The 18,740-nt window shown below is 43.9% G+C and overlaps 2 protein-coding genes across 2 annotated transcripts; both read left to right on the top strand.

Moving 5' to 3' along the window:
* The first annotated feature begins 497 nt into the window (after positions 1–497).
* LOC134409746 (zinc finger protein 213-like) lies at positions 498–3,135 on the top strand. The gene is made up of 2 exons (XM_063142645.1): positions 498–1,012; positions 3,124–3,135. The coding sequence occupies exons 1-2, from the start codon at positions 599–601 to the stop codon at positions 3,133–3,135; spliced, it is 426 nt and encodes a 141-aa protein (XP_062998715.1). The 5' UTR covers positions 498–598.
* Positions 1,218–6,860, top strand: LOC134409660 (zinc finger protein 883-like). Its single transcript, XM_063142509.1, has 4 exons — positions 1,218–1,337; positions 3,124–3,203; positions 3,463–3,589; positions 5,030–6,860. The coding sequence occupies exons 2-4, from the start codon at positions 3,135–3,137 to the stop codon at positions 6,838–6,840; spliced, it is 2,007 nt and encodes a 668-aa protein (XP_062998579.1). The 5' UTR covers positions 1,218–1,337; positions 3,124–3,134; the 3' UTR covers positions 6,841–6,860.
* The last annotated feature ends 11,880 nt before the right edge of the window (positions 6,861–18,740 follow it).

Here is an 18,740-nt window from a genome sequence, read left to right as displayed (position 1 = left end):
GTTTTGTTTTAGTTTTAGTAATTAAAGTCTAACAACCGAAATGTAGTTTTTATGTGAATGTAATTTATTAATATATAGTGGGCTAATGAACTAAGGTTTTTTCATGAAGCAACAGCCTTAATTTACACCAGTTTCAAAGTAGTTTAGGGTAAGTGAGGTTTACAAAGAGTATGGCAGCAGCAGAAGGGGTCAAGGAGAGCAGGTTGAAGGAGGAAAGAGGGGGAAGAATAGATGGGCTGAACAGAAGGCTGGAAAATTGGGTGCAGAGAAGTGAATATGAAAAGATTATAGGGGTGGGGATAATACTGCCTTTTCAGATCTTCATCAAGATTGAAGATTTAAATTTATGGGGTTCAGGCAAAGGTACCTTCCCACACCCTGTAGTTCATTTTAGAATCACCTGCCTTTCCTTCTAGGAGTAAACTTTGGAATAATCTTCCTAACTTAATAGTATAATAATGCACTTACAGAATGGTGAATTGGCTTTTCAGGACTTGGTTGCACCACCAGTTAGAGCCATCTTTGCTTGAGACAGAAACTGAAAGAGGAAAGCAATCATCTACCCCTTTTGGAGGCACCCTTGGAGCACAAATCAAAGATGGATGAGCAAGACTCAGCCAGTCCTGACCAAGGAAGAGGCACAGAAATCATCAAGAATGAAAATAGCACGGAATCCTTGGAAAGAACCAGGCAGAAGATTCTGGATGAGACCACTGTCAGCTCAAATGTGCAGCACCAGCGCTTCCGGGAATTTCACTACCAGGAGGCTGAGGGCCCCCGCGAGATTTGCAACAAGCTCTACGATCTTTGCTGTCAATGGCTGAAGCCAGAGCAACATACAAAGAATCAGATGCTGGACTTGGTGATCCTGGAGCAGTTCCTGACTGTCCTTCCACCAGAGATAGTGAACTGGGTCCGCGAATGTGGAGCGGAGACCAGTTCCCAGGCAGTGTCTCTGGCTGAAGGTTTCCTCTTGAGTCAGACAGAGGACAAGATACAGAAAGAGCGGCAGGTGAGAGCATTTTGTCCCGATAATTCCAAGGGCTCATAAAGGTGAGGGAAGATAGCCTAAAATTGTCTACTAATTGCCCAGCTCTTTCTGGAAATCATCCTAGGATGGATGTTGCATGCCCCTAAAGCTTTTGCCTCTATTTTTCCTTTTAAAATCTTTCTCCCCATTCCATATCCTGGGTCCTCATTGCTGGTTCAGGAGCAGGAGCAATTTGCAGAAGTGAGCATTCATTTCCCTGAGGCAGAAACGGCTCCCTCCGGCACTGGAAAGAGTCCCCTGGAAAGGGAGGTGAAGCAGGAGGAGGATGAAGGTGCCAGCTTGCAGGGTAAGCATTAATGGGGCATATTTAGTCTCCCTCTATTGATTGTGAAAGAAATACACAGGCTGTTTTTATGTTCCTCTGAGTTTTTCCGGGGGTGGGGGGAGGAATATTTGTCTTCAGCTGGTTTTCCAGTGTTAATTTTCCCCCTTCATTTAAATATCATTTTATAAAAACAGAAATATATATTGGTAAATTTTGTAAGTCCAGTAACATTTTACAAGAGTGGTAAATATTCCAGTACATACACTTAGTGATGTGGCTAGTGTTTCTGCATAATGGTTAAAAAAAAAAAAAAACTACAAATACTGTTTAATTACTATCAGCATGTTTAAATTTAATCCTGTTTTAACCATGCTTCTAATCTTTAAATCTCACCATTCCTTAATTTGTCTTATATTTACCAATATCCCAATTCCCCATATTTTAAATAACCAGTGGGTACTTCGTTGTTTCTCCCTTTTGGTGGCTATTAATATTTTGACTGCTGTAAATAAATTCCATGCTAACTCCTGATGCTTACTTAACACAACCTCTTTCAAATATCCTAATAACATAACAGTTGGGTCTAATGGCATCTCATAATCTAACACTTGTTCTCAAATTTGTCCCATATGGTATCAGTGTGTTAATTTTCAACACTTGAAAGCCCTACGCGCACGTGACTTGTGTGGAGAGGGTAAGCATTTTGAAAAATGCAGCGGGGCTGCGTGTTTAGCCCTGCCCCCAAAGTTGTACTGCTTTTCCTGTCACCAATTCAACATAACGAACACTACCCAAACACTACGTTCGACATCTAAGGTCCTCCTCTGAGTGCCTACTCCGAGGGAAGCTCGGAAGGTGGCAACAAGAGAGAGGGGCCTTCTCTGTGGTGGCCCCCCAACTGTGGAACAAGCTCCCTGACGAGGTCCGCCTGGCGCCGACATTGTCATCTTTTCGGCGCCACGTCAGTACTTTTCCCTTCTCCCAGGCATTTAGCAGTATGTAATGACCCTGTGTCTGTTTTTTTGGCTCATCGTTTTTAAGGTTGTTATAGTGGTTTCAAATGTATATGTATTTCCTTGTTTTTGTGGTTTTTAATCTTTGCATATTGTTTTTAAGTGTTTTATCTTATGTGAACTGCCCAGAGAGCTTCGGCTATGGGGCAGTATACAAACAACATCTGAAGCAGGGAGCCTTTTGTACTTGTGGTGGCTCCCCACATGATTTAGAACCCGGGCAGGGAGCCTCTGCAACTACTGGGCATACAAACCTAGGAAACTGCCTTTTTTCATGTTGGACCAGTGGTCCACCTGGCACAGTAACGTCGACACAGATTGACAGCAACTCCTCGGGGTTTCTGGCAAGATTCCTTCCTAGCCCTACCTGGCAATACGGGAATTGAAGAAGGGATGCTTTGATTGCCAAACGGCTGCTCCGCTACTGAGCTGCATCCCCTTGCATTTCAGAAATTAAGCCAAACGTGGCAGGGTGAGGGGAGAAGCAGTGCAATTTTGGGGGTGAGGCTAAATGCCTGTCCCTGCTTACCCCTATGCGTTCTCCATTCCCGCGAGAAATGTGAATACAGCTGAAGACTTTATACATGGAAACCAGCACTTCAATGTATGGCCAAGAACCCAGATGGGAGAAGTGGAGTTTTCACACAACTGAAATCTAAAATGGGTAGATCAACATCCAAAATGCGTATGACAGATAAGACATTTTGTAACACCTGTGAGTATTTAGACACGCATTCTTTAATATCTGAGATAAGCTTATGCTACCGGCTTTCCCCAACCTTTGTCTCGCGCAGGTAATGGAGTGATGCCAGCAATACATACTCAGTCGTTCCTTCATGGTGGAGATGAAACTGCTTCTATGCAACCAGATCGGGTAGGGAGAAAGTTCACTGAGGAAACAGACAGGGTCTGCTTGCCTGCCTGTGTCCCTTGCTCACCTCCAAGGACCCGAACAAATCCCTCTCCTCTTCGCATCTGTAAGACGCCCACTAAGAAGGCTGTGGGTGTCACTCACAAAGTTTTTAAACCTGCAAATAATACCCAGTTCCTTCACCATAACTACCCTTTCGGGTATTACTTGAACTTCCTTTATGTTATCTCTGAGGAGGAAATGTGGTTTCCTTCCCTTCCAGAATCTGGTGACCCTTGAAGAGGTTGCTGTGTATTTCTCTGAAGAGGAATGGGCTCTGCTAGATCCTGACCAGAGAGCTCTGCATAGGCAAACCATGGAGGAGAACTGCCAAATTGTGGCCTCTCTCGGTAAGCCTCTTTCTTTCCCTGGTTGATAATACCTGTTAAGAACATAAGAAGAGCCCTGCTGGATCAGACTGAGGGTCCGTCTAGTCCAGCACTCTGTTCATACAGTGGCCAACCAGCTGTCGAGCAGGGACCAACAAAGCAGGACATGGTGCAACAGCACCCTCCAACCCATGTTCCCCAGCAAGTGGTGCACGGCAGGCTTACTGCTTCGGATACTGGAGGTAGCACATAACCATGAGGGCTAGTAGCCATTGGTAGTCTTCTCCTCCAGGAATTTATCCAACCCCCTTTTAAAACCATCCAACTTGGTGGCCATCACTACATCTTGTGGTAGTGAATTCCATAATTTAACTATGCGCTGTGTGAAGACGTCCTTCCTTTTATTTGTCCTGAATCTCCCACCAATCAGCTTCATGGGTGCTGAATCATGATGGGAGATTTGTTTGAAATCAACCAAATGGTCTTGAAGTAGTATATCTTTTTTAAAAATTGATACGCCTTTTTGGCTCAAGATAGTGGTCGAAATTTTAACTGTGCTTAAAACCATCGGTGATAGAAGTAGAACAAATCCTAAAACTTTCATAACAAACAGTTTTCAAGTCCATCCAGGCCATAAAAACAAACACTTCCTTTTATTTATGTAGATGAAAACAACAAGTTGATCAACATCATGTCACTGCAATGCACTCTATGCAGAGTTTTCCTTGGGGTTAGTCTGGAAACTGCAACTGTGAAAATGTTGATTTCACCAGCAATGGTGAAACCCATCTGTACGCTCACACCCATTCTGTTGGTTCAGGCATGGATACTGTTAAGCCCTGGGATTGTGTCATGTACACTAATGGAATCCCTGTTTTCCATTGAGAATGCAACACCACGTACACACTCTCGAAAGTAGGGAATTGCTCGGTGGATTGAATTTCCGTTGACTACACCAGTGGACCCTTCTATTGGTCTGAAAAGTGGGACAGACACAGCCTGACCCTCTGCTCTCTATGTCCACCCAGCTACTGGTAGTTTGCAACAGGTTATCCAGGTTGCCTCACTCGTCACATCAGCTGTCAGTTAATGCCAGTCAACAGAAGCTGTTAAAGGCAAGAGAGGATCTGTCTTCCATTTTTGTGTTGAATCCAGGTTTAAACTGGATTAACTGCACTTGCAGCAGTGAACTTTCCTGCCCCCTCCTTCCCAAAGCTGCCCCTCCAGACCCCCCCCCCCCGCAAAATGCTACACAGGGTTGGGAGAGTAAGGTGTGGTGTGGTGTGGTGGTATCCCAAAAATTGGGAAGAAGGACTTTCCATAAGCGGAACTCTTCCTCTCAAGGAAGGCAGATCCAAACATAGGTCTTTCCAGTTGTCACAACTTTTACTTGAGTTTGTTGACTGATTTGAGGTTCCCCTTCTCACTCAGGTTCTTACCAACGTCTTGTCTTCATTGCAGAAGATGACAAGTGGGAAATGGAGAATGAAGGAAAACCAGAAAAAGGCAGATGTAAAAAGAGGGAAGAACAGAAAAGGAGAACTGAAGGAAATCAGAAGACAAGGGGCAAATACCCTGGTTCCCATAGCAGAGCTTACAATGAAGTCGCAGTCCAAGAAAAAATAGATAAAAGAAATAAAAAGATCAAGTGCTGTGTATGTCGGAAAAATTTCAATTATAAATCAAATCTTAAAGTTCATTTCAAAATCCACATAGGAGAGAAACCATATAAATGCCTGGAGTGTGGGAAGAGTTTCAGTTCAAGGGCAAGTGTTGCATACCATCGGAAAACTCATACAGGGGAGAAACCATATAAGTGCTTGGAGTGCGGGAAGAGTTTCAGTTTGAGCACAAGCCTAATTTCTCATCAGAGAATCCACACAGGGGAGAAACCATATAAATGTTTGGAGTGTGGAAAGAGCTTTCGTGTGAGCACAAGCCTCACTTCTCATCAAAGAATTCACACAGGGGAAAAGCCATATAAATGCTTAGAGTGTGGAAAAAGCTTTTGTGTGAGCATACACCTCACTTACCATCAAAGAACTCACACCGGAGAAAAACCGTATAAGTGCTTGGAGTGTGGGATTAGCTTCAGTTTGAGCACAAGCCTTATGTACCATCAAAGAACTCACACTGGGGACAAACCATATAAATGCTTGGAATGTGGAATGAACTTCCATAGGAGTTCTGACCTTGCTTCTCATCAAAGAACTCACACAGGGGAGAAACCATATAAATGCATGGAGTGTGGAAAAAGCTTCAGTCAGAATGGACACCTTACTTCACATGAAAGAATTCACACAGGGGAGAAGCCATATAAATGCTTGGAGTGTGGGAAGAGCTTCAGTATGAGCACCAACCTCATATACCATCAAAGAACTCACACAGCAGAAAAGCCGTATAAGTGCTTGGAGTGTGGAAAGAACTTCAAAACAAGCACAAACCTTAGTAAACATCAAAAAACTCACACTGGGGAGAAACCATATAAATGTTTGGAGTGCGGAAAGAGCTTCAGTTTGAGCACAAGACTCACATATCATCAAAAAACTCATACAGGGGAGAAACCATATATGTGCTCGGAATGCGGAAAAAGTTTCAGTTTGAGCACAAACCTTAGTAAACATGAAAGAATTCACACTGGGGAGAAACCATATATGTGCTCGGAATGCGGAAAAAGTTTCAGTTTGAGCACAAACCTCAGTAAACATCAAAGAATTCACACTGGGGAGAAACCATATACGTGCTCGGAATGTGGAAAGAGTTTCAATTTGAGCACAAACCTCAGTAAACATCAAAGAACCCACACTGGGGAGAAACCATACAAATGCTTGGAATGTGGAAAGAGCTATAATTTGAGCACAAGGCTCACATACCATCAAAGGACCCACACGGGGGAGAAGCCATACAAATGCTTAGAATGTGGAAAGAGCTATAGTGAGAGCACAAACCTAAGAAAACATCAAAGAATTCACACAGGGGAGAAACCATATAAATGTCTGGATTGTGGAAAGAGCTTTAGTCAAAAATCACACCTTTCATCACACAAAACAATTCACACAGGAGAGAAACCACATAAATGCCTGGAGTGTGGGAAAAGCTTTAGTGTGAGCACAAACCTGAGAAAACATCAAAGAACCCACACAGGGCAGAAACCATTGAATCACATATGGGCTACCCACAGCCCAGAGTCTGCATGTGGTTCTTGGCCACTCTCTGCGTGGCCATCAGAGACCCCGGAACGCCCTGCCCCCTTTTCTCCACCACCCAGCTGATCAGCCAGCAGCTGGAGGGTGGGACAGTGCTGTCTCTGTGCTGATAACAGCAGCAGGAAACAGCAACCTGGCCCGGGACCACAGAGGGGGACGGAAAGGCTTTAATCGTGTCCCTGTCTCAGTGATTCCAATCCAGAAGTGGCTGTTTTCTCACTGTTATTCGAGCAGGGGAAGAGCAATTGTATTTTATTTATTATATTTATATCCCAGCTTTTTTCTTCTTGCAAGGAACACAAGGTGGCTTACCTGGTTTTCCTCCTCTCTATTTTATCTTTGTTACCTAGCTTGGGATCACTGGGGAGAGTGAATGTCTTTAACTTCACCTCCCATACATAGTTTACTGCACCCTCCGAGCGATCAGGATCACTGGGGGAGCAGCGCTGAGATGTGGGTGGGTGTTTGGAAGGTGCGTGCGGATAGGCGGAGGCATGTCCACCCCCTAATCCACCACCCTACGCTGTATGCAGTCCTTGGGGCCCTGCACTGGAGTATGGAGTAAATTCAATCACAATTCTTAAGGAGAACCCCCTTAAGAGATGCATAGCATAATTGCACAAAGAGCCATACTCTGTGCTGTAGCAAAGACAAGAAAGTAACTTAAAGAATGTTGAATGTATTTATTTCACATTAATGCCCAGTGAGAAACAATGAGCTATAGACCATAGGTACTCCAAGACGGAAAGAAATAGCAATATTCCAATCTTCTGCCCATGCTGTCAAATAGGTTTGATAAAGCAATTCTCATTTAAGCCCAAAACATTTTGCCGCCTGAGGTATGGCAGCAAATGGCGCACTCCTCCCCAATCTAGGTTTATACTATCTTTGAATATACATCTACTTGGTTTTAAAGGAATATCTTAGTCCTATAAGGGTGCAATCAGTACAGCACATTAAGTTTGGTCTATCTACTGATGTGAAATAAAACATAACGTGCTGTGCTACATGCCCCTCTATTGGGCTAAGATATTGAAGCCCAAAGAATGGAATTCCAAAGAACTTGAGGGGGGATTAATATTAGCCATAAGGTACAGTATATTCAATAGCAGGAATGGGCAGCTTCCAGGGATCTACCACACTGCGCACCCAGATCCCACTGGGAGCCACACTCCATCCCCTGCTGTCGTACTGGTCGATTTGCCACTGAAAATTCAGCAGTGGCAAAAATAATAATATTGCTTTAAAGTAAGGCATGTAATCCATGTTTCGGAGCAAAATTGTGCTCCTGGGTGGTTTTGAAAAGGGTAATTCTGCCAAACCAATCTGTAGTGGCTTGGTCTGAATGCATTCTTATTCTTTTTTATTCATTGTTATAGCTGTTGTTGCCTGTCTTACTTTGCCTGTTGAAAAACCACAATAAATAGTATTTATATGCTTGTTCATTAGTCTGTTATGATTGTACCTGAGCATCTCGACATTCTCAAACAGAGATGTTACATTTGACATCACAAATAGGATGGAGCAGTCTAAAGCAGAGGGCAGCCATCCACAAGGCATCATGAACTTCAGTGGAATTGATGATGAAACTACAAAGATATTAACCTTGTAGAGGAAACCTTGGGGTACTTCACACGAGCAAAATAAGGTGCGCTCCGGAGAAGTTTGCGGGTCCATTTGACAACGTCAGCAACCTTCTGCACATCTCCTGTGACTTCCCCTGGTAATTCCATTTTTAAAAAAAACCTAATGATATCCTGATTCTGCTGAAATATCTCGTAATTTCCTGTGTACAGCGGAAGTTGCGCTACAAACCACCCACTAGAGGGCACTGTCCCATTCAGGGCTATGAGCAGTGAGAGAAGGGTTAGTTTTCCATTAAAGACTATGCAGTTGCCCCTATGCAGCTGTGTAATGCAGCTCCATTACGATTGCGCAAGCGAAGCAGGAAGCAAGGCCCTGGTAAGGAAACGTGATTTCCCCTTAATCTAATGAAATCCCTTGTGTCTGCTGGGTCTAAAGCCTCCTAATCCTCCTGACATGCCTCCAGCAAGGACAAAAAAGGAGCACCAACCCTACAGCAAAGTTCCCAGCCAGCGGGAAGATTCTAGTACATGGTACAACAGCACCCTCCCATCCATGCACCCCAGCAACTAGTGTATACACGCTTACTGCCTCTGATACTGGAGGTAGCACACAGCCATCAGAACTAGAAGCCATTGATAGCCCTCTCCTCCAGGAATTTATCCAACCCCATTTTAAAGCCATCCAAAGTGGTGGCCACCCCCACATCTTGTGGTAGTGAATTCCATAGTTTAATTATACGCTGTGTGAAGAAGTCCTTCTGTCCTGAATCTCCCACCCATCAGCTTCATGGGATGACCCCATTGGGTTCTAGTATTATGGGAGAGGGAGAAAAATGTCCCCCTATCCACATTCCCCACACCAGGCATAATTTTGTACACCTCTAGAGTTCCACTAACAGGCCTCTGAAACAGCCCCAGAAACATCTTAGGGTGAGAGACTATACATTGTTGATACAAAACCAGCTGCCCCTCCCCACTTTCGGGCTAAGGCAGTGTCCTTAATTGGCCTTCATCCAATACCTCTTCAATTGTTGAATGGAAACCTACCTCCAGATGGCACCAGAGCCATGTTCAGAATTCTCTTGTAAAACCAGAGCTCAGAAAGGAAGACCAAATGATCCAACAGAGATAGAGGAGGAAACTAACAACAGCCAGGCCCAAGTCTACGCTAGTGTTCTGCTTTGAGAAGGAAGCAGCACCATTTACTAGTGAATGTTTGATTAAATTAATAATAATTCACAGCTGTCCATGTCTTTGTGACTCTCTTCAGAGGTTTAAGGGGGAGAAATACCCTCCCTTCTAAGCCAGGTAACAACTACTGCATTGTAGTTGCAGTAGTTCTGCATTGGGGAAGCATCTAACCTTACATGAATAATGCCTGTCCATTTATACTCAGCCATGGTTCAAACAGTGTATGCCAATAATATACAACCCCTTTTACTCTTGGCTTATACCAAGCTAGTTATGACACACAAGATTAAGAAAAGCAGTGCTCGTGTCTAGCTAGCTCTATGCGCACACACACACATCTACTCTACGGCCAAGTCTGTTGCATTGACCTACTTTGATTATGATGAGCAATGTGTGCGCACATGCGCAAGAACCCTATGTAAGCACAGGGTGTGTGAATTATTCATGCTCAGCCCATGTTAATGCAGGATTTAAACAATCTCGTCTATAATTCAGAGGGCAGGGTGCTCCCACTCTTGGTTCCGGTGCTCCCCAGGGGCCATTCATGCTTAGGTGAGCAAAGTTGAGTAATGTGGCTGGTTTGACAGACGTGAAAGGAAGGGAAGCAATTCAACTGGAATCAAGGCAGGGACCGAGCAGGTGCTGATAAGGAGAGAGGCCACTGGAGTCAAAATGTGGGTGGTAGCACAAAGGGGACAGAGGTCTAAGGGGGAGGAACCACAACTCATTGGTGGAACATAAGCTTTGCATTCAGGAAGTCCAATCGCTGACATCTCCAGTGAAAAGGATGAGGTAGTGAGAAAGACCTCTTAGGCCATCTACCGGTCTAGATGGACAAACGACCTATGATAAGGCAACTGCCTATGTTGGCAAGGACTGGGGTACATTGGGAGAGCACCTGCTTTTCATGCAAACAGTCCCAGGTTGAATTTTTATTTATTTTACAATATTTCTATAGTGCTCCCTATCCGAGGATTTCGGAACAGTGAACAAATAAGGTAAAAGAATAAAAACACATTAAAATACATGTTTGAAACAAAGTGCAAATAAAACTGTGGCAGGTCATTAGGGGAAGGCTTCCTGGAACAACGTTTTCAGGAGGTGCTGGAAGGAATACAAAGTTGGCACCTGCCTGTCCTCCAGGGAATTCCATAGGAAGGGGGCTACCACCCTGAAGGCTCTTCTCCTGGTGGACTCCAAACGGACCATAGGTCCATGCAGGACCACCAGGAGCATGCCCTCAGATGACCTCAGTGCAGGTGGATAGGGGAGAAGGCGCTCTCTCAGGAGTCTTTAGCATCTCCAGGTAGGTCTGGGAAAGACTCCTATCAAAATACAGAGAGCAGCTGCCAGTCAGTGTCAGCAATACTATGCAAGATAGATCAATATTATATGCCTGATAGAAAACAGCTTCCTCTGTTCTGTGCTCCTGGAAAGGTAGTAGAAAGGGCATAGGAAGAGCTCCCTCAAGAAAGTTGACCCACAGACTGAGGATCTTTCTTTCCAAGTTAATCCTTTATTTTATAACACAGCAACTCAAGACCAATCGGTGGTGTTTGTTTTTTTAAATTAATGTTTCTATTCCTGTGGACTAGGGAAGCTCAACCTAAGGTCTACGGGCTAAAGCTAGCCTGCCTGGGATCCCAATTTGACCCTCTGAGATTCCCCCAAAGGCCTTACCCCTTTCCACCCAACTCCCTATTATTTGGTGGTTTCTTGGCTTTTTCATAGTTGTAAAGTTGAAATGCCTTTTTCCTACAGCTTAGTTACTGACAGTAAAAATTCTAAACTAAAATATGCTGGCATTTTTGGGATTTTGACCCCATCCCTTTGCCCCATCCTGTTTTGCCTTATGCCCTGCCCAGCAGCTTCTGAGATTGGAATTTGGCCCTTGGATTGAAAGTTCAACACCCCTCCTGCGGACATACACTTTGTAGGGTGAAATCCAAATTTAGGTGCCTGTAACTGGGCTGGCAAAAGTGGATGCCCCCCTCCTTTTCACAGCAGCCCCTCCAGCCCTGTGGAGATGCTACACAGAGGGTGTCATCTGTGGTGTATGGGGGAAAGGGGACCCCCCAAATTAGGCAGAGGCACTTTCTGTGGGTAGAGCCCTTCCATCAATGGACAGAACCTAGATTCAACCCCAGGTCTTCAATGTTTTCAGATCCAGAAGTCGCTTTAATCCCTTCTTGTACCATGAGCCTCTTTTAATTAATATGTAGATATATCTTTCTCCTTCTGTTTCCTCCTCTACTTGCATTATTTACCTTACGCTATCACTCTCCTACAGTCCTAAGGATAAATATGTTGGTGATGCCATTACCCACGGACTGGGATTTGACCCACTATAAAAAAGACTTAGCAGTGTGAATGTCCAAAGCATTTCACATACGCTATCCTATAAGCCACACAAGAACTTTATACTCTAAGACAATATTGTCCCTCTGGTGCAGTTTTCCCCAATCAGATGCCCTCCAGGTATCTTGGACTACAACTCCCAGCATTCTTCACCATAGGCCATGATGGCTGAGGCTGGCAAGAATTGTAGTCCAAAATATCTGAAGGCTGCTCTAAAACTTGGGCCGTAGCTAGACCTAAGGTTTATCCCAGGCTCATTCCGGGTTCGTCCCTGCCGGAGCGCTGGATGCCCTGTGTGGCACTTAGATGAACAGGTTTGACCCCAGGACAATCCTGGGATAAACCTTAAGTCTAGCTACGGCCTCAGTCTCTCTCGGCTAAAAACCCTCTAAGCTTTGCAATGGGGGTTTAGATTAGGGGGGAAAAGACATCCCCCTTCCCTGAATGTTTACACCTACAGTCTCATCAGCCCCACCACACAAAACACAAGACAAAGGCTGGAATCTCTGCTCTATATCACAAGAAACACTGCTGATTGCAGCTCCCTGAGAAGGACCACCTCTCAGAGAAAGAGCTTGATTCTCTTTAGGAAGGGGCATGACGTGAGACCCCAGAACGGCAAGATACAGGAGCAGGCAAATCAATCGCCTTTTGTCGGCTTACACACCGATGACAGATCTTTTGCAGGAAAGGGTCTATTCTTAGAGATGACTCAAGCTTTTTGCTCCCATCATTGCCTTTATTAAGACGTCTCACTTGGTTGTCAACACTGCTCCTTTGTTTTTCGTCTTGGCGGAGAGGTGCAGGGGTGGGGGAGAAGATAACTGGGGTGGGTGGGGAGCAGATGGAGGCCAGATCCATCCATGGTCAAGAGGGAATACAGCCAAGCCAAATCTGATCGCATGCCACAGAAGCTTTTGGGCAGGCCCAAGCCCCATGAAGCCCCACAAAGCGAATTCGTGACTGATAAGGATGAAATAGAAGAACAACTAAAAGCACAAACTGGTTCAGGTATTGCATCAGGGAGGGAGGCCTTTGAGTGACACAATAGGTACTACTACTTATTTTTCTGGGAAAGGGAGCCATGCAGTTTTACCTAGGGTGACCATATGAAAAGGAGGACTGGGCTCCTGTATCTTTAACAGTTGAATTGAAAAGGGAATTTCACCAGGTGTCCTTTGTATATATGGGGAATCTGGGGAAATTTCCTCTTCATCACAACAGTTAAAGCTGCAGGTGCCCTGCCCTCTTTGAAATCTGGTCACTCTAGTATAGCTCCTACAGTTATAACTGCTGTGATGAAGACGGAATTTCATCAGGTTCGCCATATATACAAATAATACCTGCTGAAATTCCCTTTTCTATGCAACTATTAAAGATACAGGAGCCCTGTCCTCCTTTTCATATGGTCACCCTAGTTTTACCTGCACCTTATAAAGCAACCTGGACAGCACCCAAGTCAACTTTTCACTTGCCAAAGCCCGACAACCCCCCTTCCCACCACCTCCCACTGCTAGGAGATGCCCTCACTGCAGCAGGAAAGGAGCTTCTTCTGAGCTCGGGAGAATGCCGCTTGGTTGAGCAGTTGCTTCAACATGACTGATTAATTGTTATCATTTATTCATCAAAACAGCCCTTGCCTTTTGAAGACTGCGGTGAAACTCGCCTGTCTAATGGAGCAGGTGCAGGCACGCAGTCTTCCTCCCAGCAGGCAAAAAGGAAAGGCCAGCCCCGTCAGGTGCAAAAGCTTTGGGGGCAGGGAACAGGGGGAAGAACCTGGTCCTTGACCGCTTGTGTTGATGCACAAGATGGGGCAAAATGGCATGTGGAGATGAGGAAAAACAGACTAGGCAAGGAATAGGGAAATATAGTCTGGGTGGATGTCGATGCCGCTATAACCCAGGGCAGAGAAACACAGAAGCGGAAACCATTCAAGAAAAGAGGAGGAATTCGAATTGGTCAGTGATTAGCTTCAAGACCCCTTATTTATTTATTTAAGATATTTCTTGGCCGCCTTTCACGGCAGAAGCCCTCCCCAAGGACAATGCTAAAACACATAATAAAAACTGATGATGTATGAAAAGCGATAAAACACAGTAAGAACACAATAAAAACAGCAACAACAGCAAACATATCAAGGGAAAGCCAGAGTAAAATAGTTTGCTTTCAGGGCCTTCCTAAAAGCCTGCCATGATGGGACCAGGTGGACCCAGGTGGCAACTTATTCCAGAGGTGTGAGGGCATTATGGTAAAAGCCCACTCTTTTGCTCATCTTAAAGTGCGGACAAGCTGATATGGGTGAAGACGGTCCTTCAAGTAATTTGATCTTGAACTCTTTAAGGCTTTAAAGGTCTAAACCAGCACTTTAAATTGGCATTGGAAACACAGCTGGCATAACAGCCTAAGCTGGTAAAACACACTCCCGGACACCGCAGCCAACCCGTGCTCTTGTGAATGCAACTTGAAAGAGCTTAGCTACAGCCCACCTTGACAGCCTGGAAAGATCAACCCTTTCAGCTGTATACCAGATTTAGGGTTCTTGAGTATTTTACAAAAAAGCAAATGGTATGTCTAGGGTGACCCTATGAAAAGGAGGACAGGGCTCCTGTATCTTTAACAGTTGTATTGAAAAGGGAATTTCAGCAGGTGCCATTTGTATTTATATGGAGAACCTGGTGAAATTCCCTCTTCATCACAACAGTTAAAGCTGCAGGTGCCCTGCCCTCTTTTAAATCTGGGCACAGTATAGCTGCAGTATAGCTCCTGCAGCTTTAACTGTTGTGATGAAGAGGGAATTTCACCAGGTGCGATATGCATACAAATGGCACCTGCTGAAATTCCCTTTTCTATGCAACTGTTAAAGATACAGGAGCCCTGTCCTCCTTTCCATATGGTCACCCTTTCCATAACAGCTGGATTTTATATTTTCAAAAATGGAAGTGGGGAGGGGAAATCAACCATTGTTTGCTTCATTCTTGTTCCTAGCAGTCCTAGGGGCAGTTCCAGGTGAAACTTTAAACTACCGTATTTCTTCGATTGTAAGACACCATTGATTGTAAGACACACACTAATTTCAGTACCACCAACAGAAAAAAAAACAACTAAGACACACCCACGATTCTAAGACGCACCCCATTTTTAGAGATGTTTATATGGGGGGGGGGAAGTGTGTCTTAGAATCGAAGAAATAGGGTATTACATCACCAGGTAGAGCCCATTTTGTGTATCTGAAGATCTGCTCCCTAGACTCTGACCATGCAGGTATCATAACTTCCAAACTTTTCCCCACACCATCCTATTCTCCTCCTCACCACCATCACCCCTGCCTTTTTTATAACATCTTGCCTTATGGAGAAGTCTTGAAATCTCAAAAGCATGCACATTTTCTGTGACGTTTGAGTTGGCGTAATGGATAGGGTGACCATATGAAAAGGAGGACAGGGCTCCTGTATCTTTAACAGTTGCATAGAAAAGGGAATTTCAGCAGGTGTCATTTGTATATATGGAGAACCTGCTGAAATTCCCTCTTCATCACAACAGTTAAAGCTGCAGGAGCTATACTAGAGTGATGAGATTTAAAAGAGGGCAGGGCACCTGCAGCTTTAACTGGTGTGATGAAGAGGGAATTTCACCAGGTTCTCCATATATAAAAAAGACATCTGCTGAAATTCCCTTTTCTATGTAACTATTAAAGATACAGGAGCCCCATCCTCCTTTCATATGGTCACCCTAGTAATGGAGGTATATGGCTTTGGGGTTTTTTCTTACAGCCATAAGGACATAAGAAGAGCCATGCTGGATCAGACCAAGGGTCCATCTAGTCCAGCACTCTGGTCACTCAGTGGCCAACCAGCTGCCAACCAGGGACCCACAAGCAGTACACAGTACCCTCCCACCCATGTTCCCCAGCAACAAGTGCATACAGGCTTACCGCCTCTGATACTGGAGGTTGCACTTAGCCATCAGGACTAGTAGCCATCAGGACTAGCAGAGCAACTACTTTTGCTACCCTCTCTACCCCAAATCAGGAACCAGGGAGATCTGTAATTTCTGTTTGGAAAAAGAATCAGCTGTATGCCACTGGCTGAAGTATCACAAAAACCATGTAATATCTGCATCAATAGGCCGTGGGCAGATTGTGTGGTGAGGAAGAGAAAAGGTGCATTAGCCTGCCAGAAGAACCTATGAAGCCTGCTCTTGCACTTGGATCATGTCCTACAAAAACAGGTGAAGTTAATCTTCAAACCAGATTAACTGATGCAAGTATTAAAGAACTCCAACTGGAGGAACTGGAGGTGTTGAGTTTCTTAGTGCTCAGACACTATGAAAGATACTTCTGTTCCGGACTTTTAAAGGAAAATTTGGAACGGCACAGAGGGTGGTATGAAATTGTAATCCACACATGTATGCACCACACACTGCAGCATTCTTGTGTATTTTGCTGATGTACATGCAGATACTTTGATATTTAGAAGCCTACATAGAGAAAGAGAAAATCCTCAGAACCGGGAATTTGACTACACCAATACAGAAGAGTGTCATCTTCACATTTCACACAAGAGGCATCATGGACTCCAACAAAACTTTATATGGAGTATGGGGTGAGGAGAAAGATAGGTACATACAGTAAACAGACCCCTACTCACACCCTTCTTAGTATACCAGCTACATCAAAGGCTGAAACACCCAAGAAATCAACTGTTAAGCAAACAATAATCCCCAAGCCCAACTTTTGCCTCGTCATATGGAAGGAGACCAAGAGCATGTCTTCACCTAGAGTGATCGTGAGGGATGTGAGAACAGATACTTCCCAAGTGTCTCCTTGAGGTCAATATGTGGCTGCCTTCATTGCGATTTTAACAGATTTCTCTCTCCTGAAATCCCAATAATTTTGTCCCTGAGAATTGTCTTATGGAATTTAGTGAATCTTTAAATTGCTGTGATAACTTTCAGACACAAATGTTTCATGTAGGTTTGCCCCAGTGAGATCTTTATTAAGAGTATCATAGTGGATATGTTCTGGCATTACCACCCTTTAACACTGGCAACTTCACATGACATAAGGAGCTCCCACGTTCTAGAATGACTTCATCTTTGAAAGGTTGGTGAACACTCTGCAGAGAGTAGCAATGGAATTTGCAACTACTTTTCAGTGGCGGCCCCCCAATTATGGAATGATTTCCCCAGTGAGGCTCGCCTGGCGCCAACATTGTTATCTTTTCAGCACCAGGTCAAGACCTTTCTCTTCTCCCAGGCATTTAACAACATATGCTAAGTTTGTTTGTTTAATGGACCCCAGAACTGTCGTTGTTTAAAATGGATACTGTTTTACACTGTTGTTTCTATATTTTTTAATGGTTTTAAATTTGCATAGTTTTTAATGTTCACTGTTTTAACTTTTGTAAACTGCCCAGAGAGCTTCGGCTATGGGGCGATACATAAAATTAATAAATAAGTTTAACCCTTTGCCCCAGCCTCCGTTCCAATCCACATAGGAGACTATGCTGTTGTTTACATGGGCACTAAAACTGAATCCAAAGTTGGGGGGGGGGGAGAGAGAACAGAAGTCCAAACATTAAGCTCCAGCCTAGAGCAATGACATCCCTAACTCACGTACAAGGAACTAAGATATTTTACCTATACTTTTTTTATTCCTTGTTTCCAAGTTACATCACAGATGAAAAGCAATTATGCAGAGCATAGGAACAATAGCAGGAATGTGGCCTTAGAGCGGTTGTGGAGTTTTTCCCTTTTCAAAGGTTACAAGGACAAGTCGGTGTACTAATGCAGTCTACTATCATTCATGTTACATGCTGCGATCCATTAACCCTGGAACAATTTTCACAAGGAGAATCTTGTATCTCCCTAAAGAGGTGCTACAAGCATTTTGTTCGAAAGATGAACACTTCACTCTTCTTCCACAGTGTTCCTTGCCCTCAGCTAAAGATTTAGTTGATAGGTTAAAACAAATAAAAAAATAAACACTGTTCCTATGAATTAGGGACTGAGTTAAGGTCATACTTCTTTATGTTGGGGTTATTTTGGTTCTGGCATGTAAAGGTTATTGGAATAGAAAAAAATAGTGAGATGGTTACTTTTGTATTTCCTTCAGTATCTCAAGAAGGTACTGACATCGATGACATGCAAGTTCAAGAGCTGTTCAATTCATTAATTAAAAGACAAAGCAACCAGGTTTTGGTCATGTCCCTAGCCAGTACTTAATTTTGATGCTTGCTATTGCTACCTATAGTGATTCTGAGGAGGCTGCACCATTTGAGATGGCCTGTTTGAAATTAAGCTCTTTGTGAAAGACAGAAATACCCCACTCTAGTATGCCCTTCTAATACTTCTTTTTTTAAATCTATTTTAGATATGGACTGATATATAAATATTGTAAATAAATAAATAAAATAATACTTTGTGTTTGGAAACAACCATTTCCTACTGGTTCTCTCCATTCCACCAGGTTTCTGTTATGCCCACTATAGGCCTGGTTAATGTCACCCCATGGTATAAAATGTTGAATTCTGCGTTGTTGTGATATGTCATGCTGGTTTGTTAATCACAAACAACCTAGAAAGAAATCTCATGGTTTGTTGTTGGGTTTTGAACTCTGAAGTTGTTTAAACCATGGCTGTCATTATATGCCAACCTAGAGCTATGGGTTGTTTGCAGCGGCCAAGAATGGTATATAAAATAGCCACCTGCTCTATATTCCAGGACTATAGCACCACAAAGGCACTTGGGATAAAGAAGCGAGTGAGTGAAATAAGAAAAGGAAACCAAGGACTGAGAAAACAAACAATGGTTTGTTCATCTGTCAGCCAGACA

Source organism: Elgaria multicarinata, chromosome 16 (assembly GCF_023053635.1).
Source record: "Elgaria multicarinata webbii isolate HBS135686 ecotype San Diego chromosome 16, rElgMul1.1.pri, whole genome shotgun sequence".
Lineage (NCBI taxonomy): Eukaryota > Metazoa > Chordata > Lepidosauria > Squamata > Anguidae > Elgaria > Elgaria multicarinata.
Note: the sequence above shows the minus strand (reverse complement) of the source record. Positions and strands in the feature narration are given on the sequence as shown.